The sequence below is a fragment of the Glandiceps talaboti genome, chromosome 2 (assembly GCF_964340395.1).
Source record: "Glandiceps talaboti chromosome 2, keGlaTala1.1, whole genome shotgun sequence".
Classification (NCBI taxonomy): domain Eukaryota; kingdom Metazoa; phylum Hemichordata; class Enteropneusta; family Spengelidae; genus Glandiceps; species Glandiceps talaboti.
Window position 1 is genome coordinate 7,575,830 of NC_135550.1, and position 27,271 is coordinate 7,603,100.

A 27,271-nucleotide genomic window follows, 5' to 3' on the forward strand; every position below is an offset into this window, starting at 1 on the left:
TGTTGTTTTCCCAACCCTAGCTTTCATCCATAAAAATATATTCTTCCGCAAACTCCTCCAAGGTGACATTTACCTGACAGTAATCTGTCTGCTAAACAGAATCTAAAAATAGACCACGGCTCTTAACAGGGGTCATTTAAGGTCAGACATGTAGGAAACTGTTGTAGTTTCCTAGCATCACATTACATAAATATCTACATATTAAAAGAATAGGTTTCCAGTCACCTATTAGATCACAGTAAATTAAGTCTTAGTTCCTATACGGTAAGAGTTACGATTACTATGATCATCTCCATTCACTATATTGAGTGGAGGTTATTGTAGTAATTGTAACTGGTATCTATAGAAACAAGGTGACAAAAAATGAAATGACCCAGACATGCAGCGATTTATCTCATTAGCGTTCTAGAATGCAGTGAACTGGAAGAATTCGTCCTTGCAATACCCTCAGTTCATAATTTGTTTTGTTGTCAAAGTTTGTTAACCCTTCTTTCTACCTAAGAGAGACTCTGAATAGCTAATGTTGTGTAGTTAACTTCTATTCACACACGTCACAATAACACTGGTAAATGTCACAGTTTACAAAAATAGCTAACATCTTTTTACTGAACATTTAAGTGCCACAACCTGAGTTTATATACATGTAGTTTATAAGCTTTTACTCAAGTGAAAATATTTAAAGAAAAACACATTCCAGTATAATATTAATGTTGTCTTCTGGCATTGTTAGAACAATTTGTCACAAAGTAGGGATTTCCGGAACATTTTTTGTACGATAAATTACGTCATTGGATCATTTATGAGTTATATCTGAATACCAGGTTTGAGTTCAGTTAATTGTAAGTTGTGGTTAAGTATACTTCAATAAGTAGAATACTGTGAGAACCTTTTAAATATACAGCAAAAATCAATGCCCAAATATGTTTAAACTCAGCCTGTGCCCCTTTAACTTGGTTTACTTAAACTCCCCTCAGACATTCATTAGTCTGAATCTTTGTTGTCCAAGTATGTTACAGCAACGCTAGGCAGATCCTGGACTGCTATGCTGTGTAGTTTCTTACTATTCACAATAACACTGGCAAATATCATAATTTTATAAATTTAGCTAACATTATCCACGTAAATAATTAATAACTAGTATTTTTTTTAAAATTATATGTTACATGCCATCATGCATTCAATATCCTTAAAATTCATAATCTTTGTTATTCAAAGTATGTTATACATAAACAGACCCCAAGTAGCTATGTGCTCTTTTATAAAAGCTTTTAGTCAGTGATACTTGTAAATATCAAAGTTTACAAGTATTGTTACTATCAAACCAGAGTGACTATAGAGTTTCAATTTGGCGGCACGATGTGTTTAATGCTTCACACAAGGTTTTTTGGTTACAAATTACATCAACCAAAATACAGACATACATTTTATTTTACTCTGAGCACAAATCAATATCACTTTTGGATGAAACAAGGAAGATTCAAACACAGAACTGTTTGTTTGTGTTCACAGTGAGATAAAATGTAACATGTCATGTGCATTCGCGATATCAGTACCTGTATTTTACTTGTGTAAATTCGTAACAAAAATTGTGATTGAAAATTGAAACAAGTCTTTCTGGTTTGGTAGTAGCATAATCTACAGAAATAATAACCACTCTATTTAGAAAGTATATGTTTCACGCCTTGCATTTGCTACCATAAATTCATAACCTTTGTTAATCTTAAGCATGTTACTATTTACTTAGACCCCCAGTATCTTTGCTCCATGCTGGCTTCTATTCACAGTAACATAAATATCAAAGTTGACAAGTCTCTTAACATTATTCTTGTTCGTAACGATTAGCTTTCTTTGACATTCACATATCTATTTTATATTTTCAAATTTATTTGTTATGATGGTGCACAAAGCAGAACTAGCACAGAATAGATGAGCTCTTATGGTATACTGTGTGGGAGCTGTATATCAAGGGGATGGATATCAATGCTTATGAGAGCAAGTTTTGCAATAGCTTACACCAGAACATTGTGGGGTAATATTCTATACTATACTGTTAAATACACTACTACACTCCAAGGTCACTTTTGGAAAATACTTAGGTTTATATGTAAAATTGGCAAATACGATATATTTTCAAAATCATTTGCATAAACAATAACATTGTATTCTGAATTGAAAATTTCTACTCACAAAGTGCGCTCTCTCTCTCTCTCTCTCTCTCTCTCTCTCTCTCTCTCTCTCTCTCTCTCTCTCTCTCTCTCTCTCTCTCTCTCTCTCTCTCTCTCTCTCTCTCTCTCTCTCTCTCTCTCTCTCTCTCTCTCTCTCTCTCTCTCTCGTCAGTGTCATCAGGAGTGTATTACATTGTAATCCAAAATTGAAAATTTGGGGATTTGTTTCCAGGAAATTCTTTTGACTCTGAGAGTAGAAATTTTCATTGCTAAGTATGAACATGAACAGTCATTCTCACAATAACATTGTAGGTTTGACATATTTGAATTTATTCAATGATCTTGACACCCTTTAAAATAATACAGTAATATCTAGTAGTTATTTAAAAAACAAAACAAATATGAATACAGCAATAAAGTTGAATGAGTTTCAAAAACATGTTATGCATCAAAATTGAAAATAACAGAGAGTAAAATATAGTTACTATTTTGGAACGGTAAAATGGAAACAAATGTGACGTTTCAATATGTCTTCTATGGACCGTGATCATGCAATGATTTAATTATTTGTCTCTCTCTCTCCAAAACTGGTGGAATAATATGCCTGTACATTGAAAATAATTTGTAAAGTAACCACTGACATGATGTAGTTGGAAGCTATGTCTGTAAGATACAGAGAAACCATGTAGGGCATGAATGGGATGCTAAAACACATCAGCTAATTCAATGAATTCAGGTAATATGAGGACATTATGTTGGAATGCTACCCATCACACACAGTTAAACCTGAAAACATTATTGTGACTGCACTCTTCCAAAATATACAAAAAAATGTATGACAATAGCGACATAAGGTAAAATAAGTATAGAAAATATAGCTGTTTGCTGAACTTCTATATCAAAAAAAAAACCTTCCTTTAGAACAAAACAAAATCCTTGGTGAAAATATATACCAACTTTCCTGCACATCTTGATGGTATATCTAGCATGTAATGTTTCCATGGATTTCAAAGTGAACACAGAGTGCACATAGTACCGGTATGGGTTTTAACTTTCCAATGCCCATTAGAGTGGAAATTTGTCATAGGGACACCTAAGTATAGAGATTCAGTAACCAAACATGTCAAATGTGTTCATTTATCCTTAGAAACGTAAACTATTCTAGTACATTTCTTAAAGCTCTCGATTTTTCTTCTGAATGATGTAATTGTATACATATTGATAGGTTTATATATAGCTTCAAATTTCAGTGATGGCATTAATATTTCATTTGTCTGACATTTGATATTTATCAATTATTCTGTTGAAATGTTGTGTTATCAACTACATGTATATGCTCACTGACCTGAGCACAAAAAAATCTTGACTAGCTTGCAAACATTCTTACTTGTACATACACATGATACAAAAATAGCACAAACTCTTTCAGTTTCAGTAAATTGCCTTCAAAACACTTATTTGTCAATGACACTCAAAAGTAACATTTCAATAATCTGAGACATGTAGTGAAAGTGTTACAACCACAACTATGGAACTTAGGAGTCTGACCTTCGGGTCACCAGAAAAGGATCAGAGGGTCAGTCTGACCTTGTTTACGTAGTAAATATTCACAAAGTCAAGTATGTCCTTTGACAAAATACAACACTATATGTATCCTGACAGTCCTCTTAGGGTAAATTTCATCTAGTATATGTACTTTTCTGTAGTATATTATATACATTTACTAAGCAATATATCTTCTGTAAATGGTTTGTGTCCCTTTTTTAACTAATAAATACTGTATACTAAACTAATAAGTTAAACATAATGCGTGCTTTTATAATAATAGTGTAACAAAAAACAAAAAAACTTTGGCACATTTTCAATGTCTTTTAAAGTCAGGTTATGGTCTTGGATTTATGGCCATGTACAAATAAAATTGTTGTCATGGGATAGTAGTCCTCAAATCTGTCAGAGGAAACTAATTCAGTTCTGTACGCTTAAAATGCTATTTATTTGGGAGCTTTTCTTTAGTCTTTTTCAAGTTCTAAGCGCATATGTCATGTATTACTGTGCCCAGTATAGCAATATGAACTTCCGAAGTATAGACTGATAAACAACTGCTGACAAATATTTCAGTTAGCTTTATTGCAGAATTGGCATAGGGTTTGTTGGATAAGAGCAGTCTCATTCTAACACTAGTTACAGGTAACTCAAACTGAACATTTAAAGTGGCAATATATATGGATGAGGATTGGGTATTTATTTTTAATTGTTATGTACAATAACAAACATTTGACACATTTATCAATCTTATGCAATTTATTGAGTTACAAACAAGGACTTGGTATATGTTGTTTCACATTGATTTTACAAGTAGGCAGCCATGATAAAATTGTTTTATAAATTCAAAATAAATACCCAATCCTCATCCATATGGCCACTTGTTATCATAAAAGTAATAACATATACATATTACACATACTATCTCTTATCCTGAATCTATTACATGTAACTACAAATAGGGTATGGCAATAATTGACTGTAGAGAATAATTTTGAACTGCACACATAAACTTATTTCAAAAATGATAATGACGTAATTTCACAAGCAACTTCCATTGACATTTTCAGCCCTTCTAAAATGTACTTTTTTTTTTACTTAGCTACCAGAGTTTAGTTGTTTCACATAATGTTCATCATTTGAACATCCCAAGTAGAAGGACCATTAGCAGTGCTTTTACAGTTGCCAAGATCCTTAAGTACGTCTTCAAGTAGAAGTACATTGGATAAACTATAGCAAGGCTCAGGATCACAACCAGATGGTTCCTGTCCAGTGGGATTTATCCAAATATTTGCATACAAACCGGAATTCAATCCACCTGCTATGTCTGTCTTCAAATTATCACCAATCATGACACATTGTTTGGGCGACACTGAAAACTGTTTGAAAGCCACATCATAAATAGATGGATGAGGCTTAGCATGTTCATAGTCCCCGCTAATAATGATACTATCAAAATACGCCTCGGCATTACTCACAGCAACTTTTTCACTCTGTACCTTGGAATCACCATTCGTCATCAGTGCTAGTTTGTACTTCTGTCTCAACCTCTCTAATAAATCTTTAATCTCTTGAGTAAAGTAAATGTTTTTGAGTCTTGTTTCTTTCCAAAGAGTGTAGACTTTGGCTGGGAGATCGCTTGACACTGGAGATCCATTGCTTATGGCCTTAGTCCATAACTTGGTCCTCCATTCATCTACAGGGAGTTTGTTTTCGGGGTCAATCTCTGTTTCTGATAAATATTTCTTGTAAGTGCAAACCACTTTGTCCACATCATTGTCAGGACATTCCTGTTTGAGCAGCTTTTTTACCTGAGTGGAGACAAACAGATGTAAAATCAGCACTGAATTTTCTGTAACTATTGTCAGATTTCATATTGATACAGAAGAGAACTGTCAAATTATCTCAATGCTATATATTGCCAATTGTTAATCAGATGTTATTCCCCAATATTTTTCTCCATTCAGCCAAAGAAAATATGAGTGACCTAAGAGGTCTTTGTCACTAGTATTTTTCAGCTGAATGAAAAAAAATATTGGAGAATAATATAATTATACCAGCATCAGCAATATTAAAGAAAAATCAAGGAAAGTAATGGCAATTTTGAACATTTTCAATTATAATTCAAACACAGCAGAACTAGTGACATGGACACGTGTTGTCGTGATATAGACACGTGTTCTCATGATGTAGAACGACCAGACTACATATGGCTCGTGCATAGTATAATATCTCATAATCAAAGATGTCATGACATCCATAATTCAGCTCAAAAATCTTTTCTGTTGGTAAATCATATGATAAGTGTATTACAGCTAAAGAGTTACAAAATTCATACTTCAATCCTAGTCAAGACAAAGGCCTATCATCTTGATATCAAATGAAACTTCTTTCTATGTTTATGGTAAGCAATCTTTATTATCATTGGTGAACTGAATGTTAAACTGTATTTCTTTTTATGATGGTGCAACATTTTCTCTCAGTAGGACTTGATAATATTTAGTTTCATTTATTAGAATTCAGCCAACATACAATAAATGTAATTCATAGCAATTCTGGTGAATCATTGTATGAATCCATAAAATTCCTGATACTATGTGGGTGAAAATGGGGCACAGACAGAGGAAGTTACTTCCAGGATGTAGACAACATAATTACGTGAATTTGAGAAGTAGGAAAATGTGCATATGTAAATCAGCAGTTCATCTAAAGATATATCACACTGGGAATCAGTCAAAATTTGGGTCAAACTTTATTGAGCCCTTTACAGTACAGTGTGTACTGACACATCAGTAAAACGGCTGTCCATATAACGTGACCGCCACGCGTCCTAGCCACGTGCCATCATTCAAGTTTACATGTTTTAATCTCGTACTAATATAATGAACAAGTCAGTTTGAACATTCGTGGTATTTCAGGTACACCACTTCCTACAATTCCGATAATCCACCACTACCAAGAATATTCCACGTACCTCACCGATTTGAAGAATTTATCTCCAACGTTATTCATTTTCATACATATATTGATATCGTTCTTTTCATATTTCTTCGTTAATGTTATAAATTATTGCGGGGAAACATCGAAAGCACGATACATAATTTTCAATGTATCTCTTCATTATTCTGACCATTACTTCCATGTTCTGACATTGACAGCTATGAGTCTGTGTTATGTCTTTTATTTTGTTGATATTTTCACAATATTTATGAAAGTCAAATTATGAAATAAAAATGTAATAACACACATTCATTACATATTAGACTTTAGAGTTTATACGCAGCACTTGTGCGAGAAATGATAGCTTTACATCGGTAAAACGTAAACAGTGACAGCGAATTACGGTCGCGTCTCCTTGCTGTTACCGGCAAATACGATTTTCTTCGATTGAATGACATTACGGACAGACCTATGTAATTCTATAGACTTACCTCTTGAACTGCCAATTTATCTGCATTTTTCGTTTCAACAAGTGTATTATCTAGGTCGAAAATCAGCAATTTTATGTCGACTCCGTTAGCTGACGACTTCATAACTGCGGCCATCATGAACTTCTCGGTTTTCTAAATTACCCATATGTCCATGCGTTCATGGAATATACCAAATTTATTCTCAGGTATTTCCTATTTTCATACGACGAATTCCACATTTAGAATAGTGCAATGTAGTTCTGCTAATGGAATAAAAAGATTAAAAAATCTAAAGACTTTGTTTTATACGAGAAATGTATATGTTAGTAGATTCAGAATCAATTCTCACTTTCATCTATATATGCACCGAGAGCTCACTACTACCCCACAAATTCTGATAAATTGGTTTATTCCTCTACATCCTGTCGTGTATACCGCCATATTCAAATTATCTTCGCCAAAGTAGTTGTGTAAATTTTACTGTACAGCGAAAAGATCCACATTTTGACCTTTTAATTAAGATTTTGATAGTTTACCATAGTAGGTAAGTATAACACGATACTCTAAAGAATAATCCTTATATTCTAACGATTTTGAAGCGTGTACATTCATGTTTGGGTAGGGTTTGAAATCGTGTTTGTTTTGATTTGATGTGTTCTGTGACTAGCCTGTAGCATATGCATAGCATGCTATCGTCGAGTTTCTGACTTTGAGTCTGACTCTCTCTTTTTCGTGTTTGTGATATGTGAAATACAAAACATGAATAGTTTCGAATTTATCTTGACAATTGATTGACACTTATGAACAGACACACTGCCTGGCCAAGGTTTCCTTTTGGCTATAAAGAGTATAGAAATGAAGAATTTCTTGCAAATTCCAACATTGAAATTGAATAATCTGTGTCTCTCTTTTATCGAAATTCGAATGATATATTCAAATACAAGTACAGTCTAGTCTTTCATTGTAGATACTTTCTAGAAATACACTACAACATATTGTTAAATAAATGAAACTATTGATTTTTTTAGTGATATTTACAAGTGAACTGTACACAATGGCAATGCAAGTGGAGCAACAGCAAGAAGCATTGGAAGAGGAAATTGGTCCATTGTCTATCCATAAATTAGAGGTACTGGAATGAAATGTAATAATCCAACCCCTGGGAATGGTATACCCTGAGGTTTTGATCAGTTGATGACATTACAGACATCAGGCTTGAGCAATCTGATCACCACTCTGAGCTGTTTCAGTCTTACAATCATTCATCACATACACATGTATGTGATACACATTAGATGACAACTTGAACTATTTATTAAGTGGTTATTTTACCTCTCTATTTTGATATAATACGTCACATTTGATTAGAATATTATAGAAATTATATAATATGTGTCGGGGAATACAAAACAATAGAGCGTAGCATCATACATTTTATCCATACTATTAACCAGTGTATTTTCTTCAAACAGTATTGATGTTAAGTAGAATTCAAATTGTCACATTTTTGTGGGTTTTTAAAAAAAAAATTTGCATTTGGGTACTGTTACTAATTCAGTAATTTTTATCCCTTTTAACCCTTTTTGTGTGTTTGATTTAATTTCAGTCACATGGTATAAGTGCCAATGATGTCAAGAAATTAACAGAAGCTGGTTTCCATACTGTTGAAGCTGTAGCTTATGCACCAAAGAAAGAATTGTTACACATCAAAGGTATAAGTGAAGCTAAAGCTGATAAAGTATTGGTACGTATTAATTATATAATTGAAACAATTATCCTCATCATTTCTTAAGACTTTATAATATGACAGATCCCCATGACTCCATGAGAACCAGTGTGGTGTATTCGGGATAATTGCATATGTGTCATCATTATTTATTTCTCTTGATGAAAGTTTGAACATATTCATACATTTCTTGAAGACTTGTCAATTGCAATGAAAAGAACTCTGACCATTACAATGTACTGTTTAGGATTTGGATGAGTGCCCAATGACTTGCAAGAGCCAGTGTTACATACATGTACCTAGGGTATTTGTACGAGTGTCATCATAATATGACAGAACCCCATGATGTGTGAGTGTAAGTGTGGCATATTCAGGATATTTGCATGAGTGCTTGCAGTGTTCTGTGTGCCCGTACTTTCAAAAGCATGGCGAGTGAAAGTGCAGCAGAAAACACTGCAAGCATACATTGTAAGTGCATATACCCTTGAGTACCCACACTGGAACTCACTTACATGGCATGGAGTTCTGTTATTAGTACATATGTTTATCTGAAATGGCAAATTTCCATACAAAATCACGAAAATCATACAGCATGATCACAAGATTTTGTGTGTAGCGAACAATTTCATCCTTAGTTGCATATCATCTGCATGCAGGTACATGTATATGCAATATTGTTGTCAGTATTGCTCTGCAGTGAAAATACCACTAGTATGCACACACTCCAGTTCAACTAATCTCTGGTACATATGTAATAATAAATGATTCTCTTCATGAAAGTTTCAACATATGCATACATTTCAAAATGGTTTCAAATTTTTATTCTGTCATATTATGATTTCTTGAATTGTCAATCACAATGAAAAAACTCCAACCATTACAATGTACTGTATAGGATTTGTATGAGATTGCTTTCTATATCTGTGACAGTCAAAACTATTTATTGCATTTTGACAGAATGAGGCCCAGAAATTAATTCCAATGGGTTTCACAACTGCCACATTATTTCATCAACAAAGATCAGAGATTATTCAAGTTACAACAGGATCCAAAGAACTTGATAAACTTTTACAGGGTAAGTAGACTGAGATGAGGTATCTTTTGAAAACTGATTCGTCAAGCTATCTTCATTTATTTTTTAGCAAGGTAACTTCTGTCAATCAAAAGTCATTTTTGTATGGTCAATTGTGTTGCTTCAGGGGCTAGTTGGTTTCTGGAATAAGTAGGTGATCTCAAATACTGTAGTCAACTTTTGAAGCTGGTTTATGATGAGCCCAAAGCATTAGCTGGTACATCTTTACATTTTGATATACAGGTTTTGGTTTGGTTAATAATGGGATGTTAAGTATTTTAGCAAAGTTTTTTATCTAGAGGGAAACAGAAGTTTACATTTATTGTCCATTCGGATGATTCCTATATGTTGTTATAGTAGATTCAGGAACAATGTGAAACTGACTGGACAGTGTTAAGTGGGCATGTGCATAACCAGAACTGTTATTTCTCCTGCCATACTACAAAATGGATGGCACGTTCCGACAGTGCCATAAAAGAGGCTGTGGTTTGCGACGATCTTGCATAATACAATGATACATAAATGATTTATTATGCATGTGCAGGTATGTGGATTCTGGTCTGGTGTATTTGTTCCAAGACCACAAACTTAATCTGAAGTGAGTGATACGAGATGTTACTGACGTTTGTTTAATTGCTTCCTGATATAATGAACACTTGAAGTAATTCATTTATTTCTAACATTCATTCTTCAGGTGGTATAGAAACTGGTTCAATCACAGAGATATTTGGTGAATTCCGTACTGGAAAAACACAGTTATGTCACACTTTAGCAGTGACTTGCCAGGTAATTCTCCTTATTTCAAATCCACAACTACTTTTTGTTGAATCACTAAATACAATGTTTTTATCAGCATGTGTTGTTATTTGTAGAGTGTAGATGGGATAATGTTTGAGTGATTAAAATTACATCAAATCTATTTCTATGACTTAACAGTTGCCAATAGATAATGTTTGGGTGATTAAGATTACATCAAATCTATTTCTATGACTTAACAGTTGCCAATAGATAATGGTGGAGGAGAAGGAAAATGTTTGTATATTGACACAGAAGGAACCTTCCGACCAGAACGTCTACTTGCAGTTTCAGAAAGGTATATTGCCATTAGATTTGCAGTCTCTACCTTATCAGCTATAATGCCCAATATGTATGTTCTTCCCCATGGCGTAATCCTATTTTCCAAACTTGAGGTTTTTGTGTACAAACAAATACCACTCTGGTAGAAAGTGTTCAAAGATAATTTACTTCTTTACAAATGTTACTAGGAATAATGATTATTCTATTTCAATAGAGGTTGGACAATCACCATTCTACCACAAAATTATTCTATTTTATTCCCATCATACACTGCAATAAAACAAAGTTATTTGTTTATAAACATTTATAAATAAATGTTACTAAGCAATGCTTAGCATAAGGAATATTCCATTTCCATTTCAGTAGAGGTTGGACAATCATCATTCTACCAACAAAATAGTATATTCTGTTACCATCATACATTCAAATATAACAAAGTCACTTGTTTACAAAGTTTACAAGGAGAAAGATTATTCTATTTCAATAGAGGTTAAGACAATCACCATTCCATGAACAAAATATTCTATTCTATTCCCATCATACATTGCAATAGAACAAAGTCGCTGGTAACAAAGTTTACAAGTAGAAGGATTATTCTATTTCAATAGAGATTAGAATCACCAAGAAATTATTCTATTCTATACCCATCATACACTGCAATAGAAAAAAGTCATTTGTTTACAAATCATGTAACTAATGATAAGGATTATTCCATTTCAAAAGAGGTTGGACAATCTTCATTTTACCAACAAATTATTGTATTCTATTCCCATCATACAGTGCAATAGAACAAAGTCATTTGTTTACAAATGTTACTATTGATAAGGATTGTTCCATTTCAAAAGGGGTTGGACAATCTTCATTTTACCAACAAATTTTGTATTCTATTCCCATCATACACTGCAATAGAACAAAGTCATTTGTTTACAAATGTTACTATTGATAAGGATTATTCCATTTCAAAAGAGGGTTGGACAATCTTCATTTTACCAACAAATTATTGTATTCTATTCCCATCATACACTGCAATAGAACAAAGTCATTTGTTTCCAATGTTACTAAGCATAAGGATTGTTCATTTCAATGGAGGTTGGACAATCTTCATTTTACCAACAAATTATTCTCCCATCATACACTGCAATAGAACAAAGTCATTTGTTTACAAATGTTACTAAGGATTAGGATTGTTCCATTTCAATAGAGGTTTGACAATCATAATTCTACTAACATATTATTTTATTCTATTCCCATCATACACTGCAATAGAACAAAGTCATTTGTTTATTAATTTTACAATGTAAAAGGATTATTCTATTTCAATAGAGCTTGAACAATCACCATTCTACCAAGAAATTATTCTACTCTAAATTATTCTGTTTTATTCCCATCATGCACTGCAATAGAACAAAGTCACCCGTTTACAAAGTGTAAGATTATTCTATTTCAATACAGGTTAGACAATCACCATTCTACCAACAAATTGTTCTATTCTATTCCCATCATACACTGCAATAGATCAAAGTCATTTGTTTACAAAGTGAAGGAATATTCTATTTGAATAGAATTTACACAATCATCATTCTACCAACATATTATTATATTCTATTCCCATCATACACTGCAATAGAACAAAGTCATTTGTTTATTAATTTTACAATACAAAAGGATTATTCTATTCAATAGAGCTTGAACAATCACCATTCTACCAAGAAATTATTCTACTCTAAATTATTCTGTTTTATTCCCATCATACACTGCAATAGAACAAAGTCACTTGTTTACAAATGTTACCAAGGATAAGGATTATTCCATTTCAATAGAGGTTGGAATCACCATTCTACCAAGAAACTATTATTTTATTCCAATCATACAATGCAATAGAACAAAGTCATTTGTTTACAAATTTTGCAAAGCGAAGGACTGTTCCATTTCAATATAGGTTGGGCAATCACCATTCCATCATCAAATTATTCTATTCTATACCCATCATACAATGGTATAGGACAAAGTCATTTGTTTACAAATGTTACTAAGCATAAGGATTGTTCCATTTCAGTAGAGGTTGGACAATCATCATTCTACCAACATATTATTATATTCTATTCCCATCATACACTGCTATAGAACAAAGTCATTTGTTTACAAATGTTACCAAGGATAAGGATTATTCCATTTCAATAGAGGTTGGACAGTCTTCATTCCACAAACAAATTAACCTATTCTATTCCCATCATACACTGCAATAGAACAAAGTCATTTGTTTACAAATGTTACTAATGCTAAGCAGTGTGTGAACTTAAGGGAAAATGACTACTGGTCATAAGGACCGACATGTAGCAAATGCTGCTGGTCCTTAAGAAAAACTGCTGGTCCATACTCAATGCAATTCAAGTTCACGACCTGTATCTAGCCCCCCCCCCCCCCCATTTACAGATTAAATGATTTTGAACTTTAATATGATACAACATATCTTTAGATATCAAAAGTAAAAGAGAGTACAACGAATTGTTTACTATCCACTATTATTTCATAAAATTTCCACTCAGAGTCAAAAAATAACTTTGAAGTAAATTTTGGATTCACAAGCAAGTACTTTTTGACTCTGTGAGTAGAGATTTTCATTTGTAACTATGAACCCAGAGACTATGAATATTCATTCTCGCATAATCTGTTCCTATTGACTATAGTGGTCTGAGACTGAATGTATTCATTCCACCATAGAAATACATATCCATAGATTGTAGATAATATGGGTGAATGAATCAATAAATCTACATTATCTGCAATCTCTAAGAGATCACAGTCCTCTCCTTTCTCTCTGTACGATTCACTAAATTCTGAATAACATAATCCAAAGTCAGATTCATCGTATGTGGCAACAGCTGATGTAGCTTTCCAACTCTTAGCGAACGTATACCCACAAATTCATCATAGCAGAAGGTTTTTTCGCATAACTCCCCCTCTTGAAAACTGTTGCTTTATTTCAATTTCCATCCACACAGTGACACGGAGCGATTTCGTCTTCCTTCAGTCTTTACAAATATGTACAGAAGCCCCACCCCGGCCCCATAAAGCCCTACCCGTATACCCTACCGTGATGTATTGAGTATCGTCTTTGATTGTTTGTGTAAGAAATCTGACCATGATGAAGAGAACTATCATGGCTAAACATGTCTTACAGTGCGAGGGTTTTTTTTGACGTGGGAACGTGATATGGTAACTGTACTGTAATGTGTCATCCACTATGTTCCCGTGTTTGGCATGATGCAGTAATTTTCCTGATACAACAATGGCAACAAAAATGCAACATTTCTAAGTTTATACGTTGATTACAACATGACAGGACGTACATTATCATATGCATCAAATTGAAAGCAATCGGACTACGCATTTTTTTTACTGTTTTTACAAAAAAACAACTATCGTACTGAAGATATTTTACGAAGTGTACCTGCCTTTCTATATTAGTTAAAATGCTATTTTCAGAGTAGTTTATATGTTTTCCGTCAGTTTGTTTTGATCATGGCCACACACATGGGGAACTCCGGTAAATTGATCGGGAAACCCGCTAACATAGTACCGGCTTTAATACCAGCCTTAAAAAAACAGTGTCTGTTTCGTCTTCTTCTTCGGAAGCTCACTAAATATCGCCACATACTTTATAAATACAACGTGGAACTGTCTCAAACACATTAAAAGTTTCATACACTTCGAACAGTAAACTTCACAACAATGATTATTACGATATCATGGCGGAAAAGGACGCATGCGCTTAATGCGTAAAATGAGTCTGAATGTCTAAGACGTTCTGATTAGACAAGACAAAAATAATTAGAGAAATTCAGCCAATCATGTGTTTGCTAACATAATTTCATAAAGTAATGATGTATGCTACGTGACATGATATCATCATTGACAACAACACATAGCGAGCTAGCTCTGTGTGTCGCTTGACTTGAACGAGATGTCGAGAGTAAAATAGGTAACACAAGATCAGATTCATGTACTATTTGAAATTGGATATATCTTTGAATAAATGCTATTATTTACTCCAAATTTCAGTCGGTCATAAGGACCGATACGTTGTTGTAATTCTGAAAAACTGTCGGTCCGAACGGAAATCTGTTGGTCTCGGGCCGAAGGACCGGCGTTAATTTCGCACGCTGATGCTAAGGATTGTTCCATATCAATAGAGGTTTGACAATCACCATGCATTCTAACAACAAATTATTCTATTCTATTCCCATCATACACTGCAATAGAACAAAGTCATTCTTACAAAATTTACAATGTGAATGATTATTCTATTTCAATAGAGCTTGAAAATCACCATGCATTCTATCGACAAATCATTCTATTGTATTCCCATCATACACTGTAATAGAAGAAAGTATTTTCTGGTAAAGCAGGTTGGGATACCTTGGTAACTGAGGTGGGAAATTTCCATAGATTTCTATATCTTGTACTTTAAATTTTTTTGGTGGTGAACTCTGGTAATATGACTCGGACCAGTGGGGACCTTAAGATTGATTCATAAAATGTAATTTTTTTTTCACTACACTACTTGGCTTACTGATTTGAGCAGGTAATTTTTATATATGTACACATTCTTACATATGGATAGCCTAGGAAGTTGATGGTAAAAATTGACATTTGCAGGTAATAAATGCAGTTGAACTTTTGTAACTACCTACATTCAGCAGGTGACATTTTAAATCTTCTGGCATTTAGCAGATGAAATTTCAACTTTACCTGCATTTGATAGACAATTTTTGAAGCCTATTTGCATATTGCATTTGCAAGTTTTATAATTTTGAAGCAGGAGCAAATTTATCCTTAAAAAATCTTGCTCAAAGAGTTAACTTCCTAGACTGCTGCTCAATTTATACTTGAAGCACATATGCATCATGTATGTTTCATTATACTGTAGGTATGGTCTATCTGGTCAAGATGTCTTAGACAATGTAGCATATGCACGTGCCTACAATACAGATCACCAGTCCCAGCTGCTACTTCAGGCATCAGCCATGATGGCAGAATCAAGGTAAGTTGTCTTTGCATAAACAGAACAGACTGACCAACTCATCCCACATAGGTATGAATTGTTGTACTGGCTCATTGATTAATGACAATGTTAACTCAGGGTTTGTCTTTCATTTTAATTTCATGACTCTAGGTCATTGTCAAATTGAAATGCTCAGCTGTGAATCAACAGGTCTTTTATATAATAGGAAAGAAAAACTGAAGAAATCTCCCCTGTATACCTGGTAACAGAACAATTTGAAACTGATGGCACAACATTATTACCTTGTAAAAAACTAAGTTATTCATAATGCTGTGTGAGATAACTCAGATAATAAGTAGTATACAACTGTGTTAACCTGAAATCATCACAATGTATATCATACATATCAAATTCTCTAACATAACTATGTATCTGTGTGTGTGTCTTTTACAGATATGCCTTGCTGATTGTTGACAGTGCCACAGCCTTGTACAGAACAGACTATAGTGGACGTGGTGAACTCGCAGCAAGACAAATGCACTTGGCTCGGTTTTTGAGAACACTGTTACGATTAGCAGATGAGGTACAGTGTTTTTTGCTCATATTTACAACCAAGTAAGAAACTTGCTTGTGAATTCTGTCTATCCAAACAATTAGAACTCCTCCACTATACTTCAATCCATACCTTTAGTTTTTCAATTATAGTACCAGAGATTATTTGCACTGGTGTGTGTGCATACTAGTGGTATTGGCACTGCAGTGCAGTGCAATACCGAAATTTAACATTATTGCATACCTGCATGCAAATGATATACAAGTGAGGACACCATCATTCATTCTACGCAAAAGTGTGTCAGTGTCATTTTTACGGAAATTTTATGTTTCTGATAAACATATGTAATAATAACAGAACCCCCATGCTGTGTGAGTGCCAGTGTGGGTACACAGAGGCATGCAAGCACTCGTGCAAATGCCTCGGGTACACCACACCTGCATTTGCGTGTCATGGGGTTCTGTTGTATTATCCAAACTTTCAAAATCGTGGTCATTGAGAAGTCCAAAATCTCTTGGACTTGACAATTCTGATCTGTTAACTAACAATTATTTGTCGAATCAACATCTAATTTGTATATGTGTTAACAATCATTTTGTTTTTGTCCCATGAATTCCTATCTAGTTTGGATGTGCTGTTGTCATAACCAATCAAGTCGTTGCACAGGTTGATGGCGCAGCAATGTTCAGTGCAGATCCTAAGAAACCTATAGGGGGACATATTGTAGCACATGCTTCAACAACAAGGTTAGTGCATTACATTATATTACGTTACGTTACATTACATTACATTACATTACATTACAGCAAACCCCAACACACTAAATATACAATAAATGCTCTATTCTACCAAGTATATGTACTGCACTTACAAGTTGCTCAATAGTAACCAAAGGAAAAGAGATCAGATTACTGGGGAAAGAAAACATGTGCATGAAGGTCAAGAAGACAAAGAATTTCTTATCTTTTTGCTTTAAATATTTTTAAAAATGTCTGAGGCTTAAAGTAGGGTTGGGCGGGTTATTGGAAACACACCTTTTTTGTTATTTTGCCTGATTGGGCTATATTTATTATTCAAGTCTGTCATGCTGTTTTATTCTGATGTCACTGGTGCAAGTGAATAGGTAAGGCCAAATAAAAAAAGTTGTTTGGTTCCGGTTACCTGACCCCACCTATTTTTTCACACCGACCCTAAAAATCTTTTTTTACGTATTCACGAAAAAATGATAATAAAATCGTTAAAATCGTGGTCTCGAATGAAATCGTGGGTGCAGAAACTGACATCAACTTAAAAAGACAATATAAAACTATTCTTCCAATCTGTAATGGCTGTACATCTGATAGGAAGAAATAAACAACACAGAGACTATTTGGAAAACAATGGAAACCTGAACTAGACACTCACACAGGAAAAATACATAGTAAAATAAAATTCTACCTACCCCACCCATTTTAAAATTGAATGTGATCGGAACCACACAATTTTTTTTTTACGCCTAACCATTATAATTATATTATATATGTACTGTTACACTTGTAGTAACTTGGTTTATACTTTGAATATGTTAAATGAAGTGAACATAAGGCAGAGCCCATGATGGGAGGAAATGAATGAAATGTATTTTTATTATATCAGGGATTTTTCTAATCAACTTTTGTGTGACCTCTTTGTATGATCAAATCAAGCGCCCTCTATCAGTATGTGCAGGCACATTGTATCAAAGCTTAGAACAGGAAACTTTTTGAATGTAACCTTACTTTACTGCCAAGATTCAAATTGTCTGTTTTAAACTAAGTAAGTAATTCTGATTTTGTTTGCAGGTTGTATCTTCGTAAAGGACGTGGTGAGACACGTATATGTAAGATTTATGATTCTCCATGCCTGCCTGAAGCTGAAGCTATGTTTGCTATCTTAGCAGACGGAGTTGGAGATGCTAAGGATTAAAAACATGAACTTACAAGGAGATTAGAACAAAAAAATACCTTCTCACAATCTGGTCTGTTTGTACATCTACAGACATGTAAATAGTGTAAATAATATTGTCAGGATTGATATTATTGGGGGGAGGGGGCTTCGTGATATACCATGACACCATTTTATATACTCAGTCAGTGTAATGACTGCAGAAAATGGAGTTGTTCCATTCATAGAGACATATACATGTTTAGTGACGTAGACACGACTCGCACATTTATTCACATTTACTTGTAGCCTTGACTGCGATGAAATACTTTCTTGTTTCCAACACTAGAGGGCAGTTGTACATTTGCTACCATTAGCTTTAGAATGTGTGAAGTTGTCTCAGTTCAAAGGATATGAACTGTTTTTGGTACACAGACTCCAATATCAATGTAGTGCAATGATATCAGACTGGGAAACAACTGGTTGTACTATGGTTACAAAATTGAGATATAAATAAAACTTGGGGCTACAAATAATGGCTTTACTACATGTTTACTAAAAATTTATAGATAAAGTGTTAGTAATACTTGGTCATGATCTTGGTAATATTACCATTGATATCATATGTGCCAGGACTCAAATTTTATTAACACTGTTTCTTTCATAAGAATATGAACTCCGTTTACATGTAGTAAAACTTTTTTGTTTACTCAAAGTTTTGGTTGAGACTAATTTAGTAGATATATACATACAGTACATTCATTAGTGTACTGACCAATCCTTTATTTTATTTTCGTTTCTGTGAATTTTCAAAACTGGTTTAAAGGGTTTGCAAATATTGCTTATTTTCTAGATACCACAGGTAGCTTATATCTAATTTTCAGTCTTACCAAATCCTTGTAGATGGTGCCTAGAGCTACTTTAAAAATTAAAAAAATAACTTGTAGGATTAGTCCATTTGATGGGAGGGGTGGGAGTGTGACAGTATATAGGAAGGGAATGATGTGAAGTTATTACAAGGTTGCCACTGATTGGAAAACATACATATATTTTATCATGCATTAACAATCAGAATGAACATTATAAAGTACATTATCAGTACAGGAGAGGTGCATACCATGGTAATTCTCTTTAAAAATATTATATAAAACTCAAAATTTTGAATAGGTGTTTAATTTTGCCATATATGATTTGAAGTAGATGGTAGAACCATTCAGAAGAAACAAACACGACAATATGTAATGATTATAAGTTCATTTTATTTAGTTCATCTTTATGTATGTATGTATGTATGTATGTATGTATGTATGTATGTGTGTGTGTGTGTGTGTATGTATGTATGTATGTATGTATGTATGTATGTATGTATGTATGTATGTATGTATGTATGTATGCATAGAGAACCATACACAGTCAGAGATGATCAAGAAATCATTCTAAAATGAATACTTTGTGTTCTTTATTTTATACCCACTATTTGGTATTTTATGTGGTACAATAAAAATCCATAAAAATAACTTGCACTGCATGGTTGTTTATTGAACCTTACTCAGACTATTGGCTTATTCATTTTCTCATATACGTAATTCATGTTGTAAGACTACCACTTTCACTCAAACAATAGAAAATATATATATATATTACATAACCATAATGGATCGCCATTTGTTTCTCATAATATAAATACCAGTAGCTACATACCTAACCATCATCGAGGGCTGTCAGTTGTTTCTCATTGACCCTAGTCCTTGCTTCAAAATGAAGATCAAATTAGTACATTATGTAGCAAGTCTGTTCATTTCACCAGAATTGCCTCTAGTAACTGATTTCATAAGTGTTTTCTGTATAAACAAACATGGTCAATTGAAGTCTGTCTGTCTGCACAACTGAACTGAGGTTCAGTAGTGCTATAGTTATGGTAAAATGTTTGTGTGTGTGTGTGTGTGTCTGTGTGTAAACAACTTAGTCAAAAACCACCAGACCAATTGTCTCGGTATTTGGTGGGGACATTACTTGGGGTGTGTAGATGGAAAATTGTTCAAATGAAATGATCACTTCCAAAACTACTGGGCAGATAGGCCTGAAATTTGTAAATTTTGTCTAAAGATCTTTAATTTCAAAATTACTGGACAGATTTTGCTAATATTTAATGGAGATGCATTTTGGGATGTGTAGGTGAACTATGAAGCATGTGATGATCTCATCAGCAATATGCAAATTAGGTGTAAAATGTGAATTTTGTTTAAAAATGTATACATGTAAAAGTTGTTGATGGGACAGAAATATGGTGAGATGTTTCCATTCTCACAAGCCAGAGCACATATTTCTGCTGGACGGTGCTATAAAAGAGGCTGTGGTTTACGACAATGGAGGTTTCTAGAAGTCACTGCAAAACAATTTGACACAATGGCCCTAGCAACTATGCCCATGCCCTTAGCAACCAAATGCCAGTATATTTTGCCTAAATAACATTATCTGGAAGGCAAGCGAGTAAACATTCAAAAAATGAATGCACAAATACCTAGCAACAAGACCATGTCCATAGCAACAGCCAAATGACGGCTTATATGGCAAAGATAACGGATTCATTGACAAGTGAATCAAAAAATGTATGCAAATACCTACTGTGGCAACCAGAGTACGCCCATAGCATTTAATAGGCAAGTGAATAAACATTCAAAAATTGTATGCAAATATGTTCAGCAACAAGACCATGTCAATAGTAACAGCCAAATGATGGTGTATATTGCAAGATAAAAATAGGGATTAGTAGGCAAGTGAATAAACATCCAAAAGCGAATGTACAAATGCCTAGCAACAAGACCACATCCATAGCAACAATGAAATTGAGATTTATATTGCAAAAATAATAACATGGACGATTAGGCAGGTGAATAAGCTTTCAAAAACTTGGCATAATTGATCCAGCAGGTCCATACCATCAGTAAAATTAAGCCACTTTTTAAAATAACACAAACTGTACAGTTGTGCTACAATACCATTGGCGTTATTTTTAGGAAAGGTTGTCTTCAATACAGTTTACAATTATGTCGAAAACGTTTGCCAGCAAAGGCAAGCTGAAAGACTATTGAAATACATGTAATGCAATACAGGTACAGGTACAGGTTCAGTGTTTTTAGATATGGGGGTCATTTTATCCCCTTTGACTATGTTCTACTTCAATAACCAGTTTTATTGTGTATCATCAATGAAGTGGGCATTCATAGTGTTTTTCCCTATGTTGAAGTCAACACCAGAAGAACATGCAACTTTGCACACACAGCCCACTAATCATTTTGGTGAGTTACACTTCTACAGCAAGTTTCAACATGCCGTGTGTAGAGAGACTTTCCATATCATAAGTTGGTTTAAACAACTTTGTGTTTGCTTTGTGTCCCCTGTTCCCAATAACTTACTTGTGACAGCTTCTCCTCTGTCGGTGTAGGGTGTAGTAGTACGTTTTCATTTCACCTACATTGATGTGAACCTTAAACGATGAATCTCAAGTGGGTTGTATACTAAAGAGTTTTATTGCCAGAGATTTTGAGTGTTGTTTTTAAATACTATTTGATGGTAAGAGCACTACAAGGTGGTAAACGATTTTGAGGTTTTTTTCGTTGTTTTGATTACAACGGATATTGAGTGGTTTTTCAACATCATGCCAGATGTTTCCCAAAAGCTATGTGAATGGAACTTGGACAGTAAATGATTGGTGTTCCAATTAAGGTAAACATACATGCATGAAAGAAAATTGAAAACATCTGTGTTTGCTCAAATATGCAAGCACTTCATAGATTTCAAAAATCATTCATGAGCTCGAGTGGTATGTATTTTACAATTTTGATGCTTAAAAAGCCACTAGCGAGACATGAAAAGTGACAAGTCTAAGTTGCACTGGTTGTATACACCTGTGTTTGTCCAAAAAAGTGATATGTAAACTTAGACACAGTATGAAACATCACTTTTGAAATTGTGTTTCATAGGCATACAGATATTAAGAAGTATGTACAGGTAAATCATTTCTGCCATGTTGATTTGAAATCTTCTTAATGTCAGTGTAACCATAACTCATAGCAATGAGTATATGTCACGTGGTTTGTAAAAGTCAGTTGAACAATGGAGTTTATTTAATTTACTAACATTTTAAAGGATGGGTAGGTTCTGTCATTTCTGACTGTTAACAAGCTAAAAATAGATGATGATGTGATTTTGATCACCCAATACTGCCTTTCCCCCTTCTATTAAACCACTAACTTTTTTCCTACAAATTACACTATTAAGAAATATTTGAAAATCACAAATATTTTGTTCATAAAAGTTTAAAAAAATTAAGGATGTTATAATCCATGACTCCAACAAATGGATACTATAAACCAAAGTGTGTACACCTGTGCGTGTGTGTGTGTGTGTGTGGGGGGGGGGGGGTATGTATGTATGTATGTATGTATGTATGTATGTATGTATGTATGTATGTATGTATGCATGCATGCATGCATGCATGTATGTATGTATGTATGTATGTCTGTGTGTGTGTGTGTATGTATGTATGTATGTATTTATGTATGTATGTGTGCATGTACGTGTGTGTGTGTGTGTGTGTGTGTGTGTGTGTGTGTGTGTAACCTACACAAGTTCCAAGCAACACGAAGTGAAATCTTACGCATCAAACAAGTGTTACTGTCATGAGATATTTATGTCATGAGATAATATAAAAACAAAGTGTGTAGTAGTGACCGCACTTCTTTCAGTTTCACACCACGACACGGTTCTTTCCGAGTCAAATAGGCTACCTAGAGGACGCCATGACCCGTGACGATGGATGGGTAACCTTTAAGTGTCGTGATATCTAGTGTAGGGCCTAGAGTATATAGGCCTATTAAAATCTTAAAATCCCATATAGACGTATCTTTTTGCAAACGGCAACATATTGCTGGAGTAAAATATTAGCATAAGCAATTATTTTGTGATCTTGGACTTTATAATAATATTTGCTCGGTAAGCATTATGTTTTCGTATAAATTTTGTTTTAACTGAATGATCTGACATCGAGAAAGGACTCGCGGGTGTGTAGGAATTCAACTTTCCTGTTTGTTTGTTTTTTTTCTTTCTCACAGGTCATGTATGTCAACCAAGAAATTACAAAATGACATATGTATAAGGCTAAATAAAAAAAGTCGTTTGTTTCCGGCATGGATCTATAATCTCAATAATAGATCCATGGTTCCGGTTATCCGGTTAAAAATAAAAAATCTACCTACCCCCACCTATATTAAAACTGAATGTAATCGGAACCACACATTTTGTTTACGCCTAACCAGCCAAGAACCTATAAACATTCAAATGAAAGTTGTCATTCAAAACACAGACACAAATTCTCCCTGTCTGTGCCAAAACACTAGGTTGCGATGAAAAGTTAGCCTGTGTACGTGTGACGTCGCTGAATGATAACACTCGTACTGTGACGTACAAGTACTCGTCTTTATCGGAGTCAGTCATTCTGACATTCAGCGCTTAAACGCATGCTAACATTGAAAGTAGGATGAAGACGTGCGTGACAGTGTGTGTTCTAGTATTTTTTTAAAGTTACTTTTGGGTAAACTTCAAGTTGTCGAAGAAATGTTTTTTTCTTAAAGATTGTTTACATGTAATATTACTTTCATTTCATTCATTTTTACTCGTCTATCTGTATGAGGTCATATCATATTTGACCATGTGATTTGACAAAATTCACCAAACCTTAGTTTTCGGAATGCAAAGACACTGTTGTTTAGAAAATTTTATTATTAAGATAAATAAATTTTACAAAAAGCAATATGAAATTATCGTAATCTTAATATCGGGCCGTAACGTTGGTCGACGCATGAAAGTATCACCCACGTGGGTGATACTTCCACATGGTTTATGCTAATATGCTAATAGTAATATGCTAATAATAGTAAAAAGCTTGGTAGTCATCAAATAATATTTGTTTTCCTTTTAGAATTCCACCCTGTTGACACTTTGTCATATAATGTTCCATCACTTTTCTTTTTCTTTCGAAACCGTTTCTTTTCGAATCTTGATCTGTATAATAATTACTCCATCGATCCCACGTCGCCCCCCCCCCCCCCCCCCGGTCGATCACGGTGAAGTGCGTTGACCCGCGTACGATCACAAAATGCAAGTGACCTCATACTCACGAGGTCGATACATCTCATCAGCAGTAGAACAAAATGGCGGCGTACATTAGTGAACGTAGACGCCGCTGTGATATGTTTTCAACAGTTTAACATAAACTGAAGCCACATGGAGCATCTCTATGCTTTGGTAAGCCAAGAATACCACTTTTATACGGAATGGCAAGAGCTTGATACTTCGTATAAATATTATATACAAACTCATTCGTTCATTGATTTACTCGGTACTCGGTACACAGTCGCAAGCTTGCCGAGAACATCGTATATCTACTGTACAGTACATACTGATGATGTCATAAGCTACTAGTTTTACCCTGAGTCGTGAATGACAGTGCGTGTTTCTTATTTCAACGTCTACTTCTCACTTCTAATATCTTTAGCTTTCGACGAGAGTAGGGAGAAGTTCAAAAATGGAGGGAGATGGATTCGGCAATGGAAAGTCTGACGTGTTGAGAATGAAATGGGAAAGTTACGTTAAGGTCATAGCAGTTCATTCAAAGGTAACAGTGTGTTCTTTTTTTGCTTATTTCATTCTGACTTGGCCCATAGACCCTTCACCAAGGTCTATGCCTTGCCGTACTATTGAAATTGTCAGACATTCTTGTGAGCGTGAAAGGGCTAGCGTGTGACCTGTCCTTCACACTTTGTGGACACTCATTCAGTCATGAGTGTCATGACAAAGCAGAAACATCCAAGTCACATGATCACGATGTTTATATGAATGTTCCAGTGTACGTGACCACTGGCCAGGAAAGTATCACAAATAATATTGTGTAGATTATAATAAGGTGTTGTATAGATAGTAAAGAAATAACGTGTAAGTATATCTGTGTACGGTGAATGTGGGTTTTTATTTAAAAGTTTCATGACATTAATTATAATACTAAATAGCAACAACAACAAGAACACATTGTTAGAATTATTATTATTATTATTATTGTTGTTGTCATCATTCTTATTGCATAACAATTCATCTATGTTTACACCAGGAATATATACTACTGTGAATTCACAGTGATTTGAATATTTGTGAACCCGGAACACTACTTCAATCACTCTATATATGTTACCCTTTTGAACCATAAGGATAAGAGACTTCACATTGAGTGCTGCACCTCTGTTTCTTTCAGCATGTTTATCAAGTTTTCATTGTGATTTTAACACTGAGTTCACTTTTGGCTTCACTGTTCGTTCATGGATGTTGTATTAACCTTTGACACTTCTGACGATACAGACATACTGGTACATTCTCAATTCTTCCCTTTCTGTGGTGGTGGTGATACGCCACAATGCTGTTTTAAAAAGAAATTCCGGGACCACTATTTCCATTTGCCACTGTGGTGTGTACCTTCCCAATGTATATTACATCACCCAGATTTATTTATATATTGGTCTCAGGACATTTCTTATGACAATGAATTATCTGTCATTATCATTATCTCAGGACATTCATACCTCCCATATTCTGAAGATGATTTGTTATCTCTCATTATCCAAATCACTGTTGATATTGATTTTGCAACTACATGACAGTCATATTCATCAAATGCCCTAATTCAAATTTACAAACAATTTTGATATAGAATATTGCTTTTCCCATTTGTCATGAGTATTATGGTAATTATTTCTGACACACAAAACAATTTTACAATCATGAGGAACTCTCACTGAAAGAAAGACTGACACAAGAGATATGGTTGGAACACATGCATACATACACACATGTGTGCATACACATACACAGTTTGCCCTCTAATGGTGGCCAAATTTTGTTGTGAGTCAAAATGAGAAAAATTGACATTTCTTGTGAGTCACCACATAGTAAGAGAGATAGGAGAACACTAAATTTTGGTGCATCACTAGAAATTGTGTCAGTGGCGCGTCAAATTGGCTTAGAGGGCACACTGCACATACATGGACACATGCACACACACACACACACACACACACACACACACACGTACATGCATGTGCATGCACACATATGCACACATACACATATACTTTAAGAAATAATACTTCACTCTCCTATAATTATTGCATATTACAACAAGTATAGGAAAACTCTATAGATATAATTTTTATCCAAAAAGTATTCAACTGTTTCTCTTCCTGTCCTGTTTTTGTAAGTTATGAATTATACTTTATAGACATAACAGAGGATAGTTAGTCGAAGCACAGGGGATTAAGGGGGCAAGTATTTTTGCGACTTTCTTGCCAATGCGCGCAATATTTAGAGGTATGAATGCAATTTCATTTATTTTTATGGCAAAATAAACATAATTACGAAAAAAAGTATGTACCTTTGCATGTACACTTTAATGTAAATCTTTTGTAATACATGTAGAAATGTCATGTACATGAACAATACAAGCCATGTCAATATTGAATTTGTTCAACTTAAAAAAAAAAAACCAGGTTGCATAAATGATAATGTTAGCTGGACGGAATGTTACACATTGTATTGCTGTTTTTAACTTTAAGATTGTGTCTTGAGTATAGAACCTTATGTATTGTAAGGTCACAAAGGTCATATTGTGGGGGAGGGGAGGGGGAGGTGGAGAGGGAAAGTGTGGCAAAGAAAATGTGATTGCAACAGGCAAACAAGAATTATTGCTGATTTGAAAACATTTCAGTTCGGCA

At 34.3% G+C, this 27,271-nt stretch overlaps 2 protein-coding genes across 2 annotated transcripts; one reads left to right on the top strand and one right to left on the bottom strand.

The window, feature by feature from the left end:
- Positions 1–2,490: 2,490 nt before the first annotated feature.
- LOC144449029 (N-acylneuraminate-9-phosphatase-like) lies at positions 2,491–7,267 on the bottom strand. The gene is made up of 2 exons (XM_078139436.1): positions 7,139–7,267; positions 2,491–5,518 (listed from the first exon to the last, which is right to left on the bottom strand). The coding sequence occupies exons 1-2, from the start codon at positions 7,253–7,255 to the stop codon at positions 4,829–4,831; spliced, it is 807 nt and encodes a 268-aa protein (XP_077995562.1). The 5' UTR covers positions 7,256–7,267; the 3' UTR covers positions 2,491–4,828.
- Positions 7,268–7,592: 325 nt separating this feature from the next.
- On the top strand, positions 7,593–18,933 carry LOC144451364 (DNA repair protein RAD51 homolog A). Its single transcript, XM_078142182.1, has 10 exons — positions 7,593–7,661; positions 8,146–8,246; positions 8,724–8,861; positions 9,801–9,918; positions 10,610–10,701; positions 10,914–11,008; positions 15,923–16,036; positions 16,451–16,580; positions 17,175–17,296; positions 18,371–18,933. Exons 2-10 carry the CDS (start codon positions 8,172–8,174, stop codon positions 18,492–18,494), a joined length of 1,008 nt encoding a protein of 335 aa, XP_077998308.1. The 5' UTR covers positions 7,593–7,661; positions 8,146–8,171; the 3' UTR covers positions 18,495–18,933.
- The last annotated feature ends 8,338 nt before the right edge of the window (positions 18,934–27,271 follow it).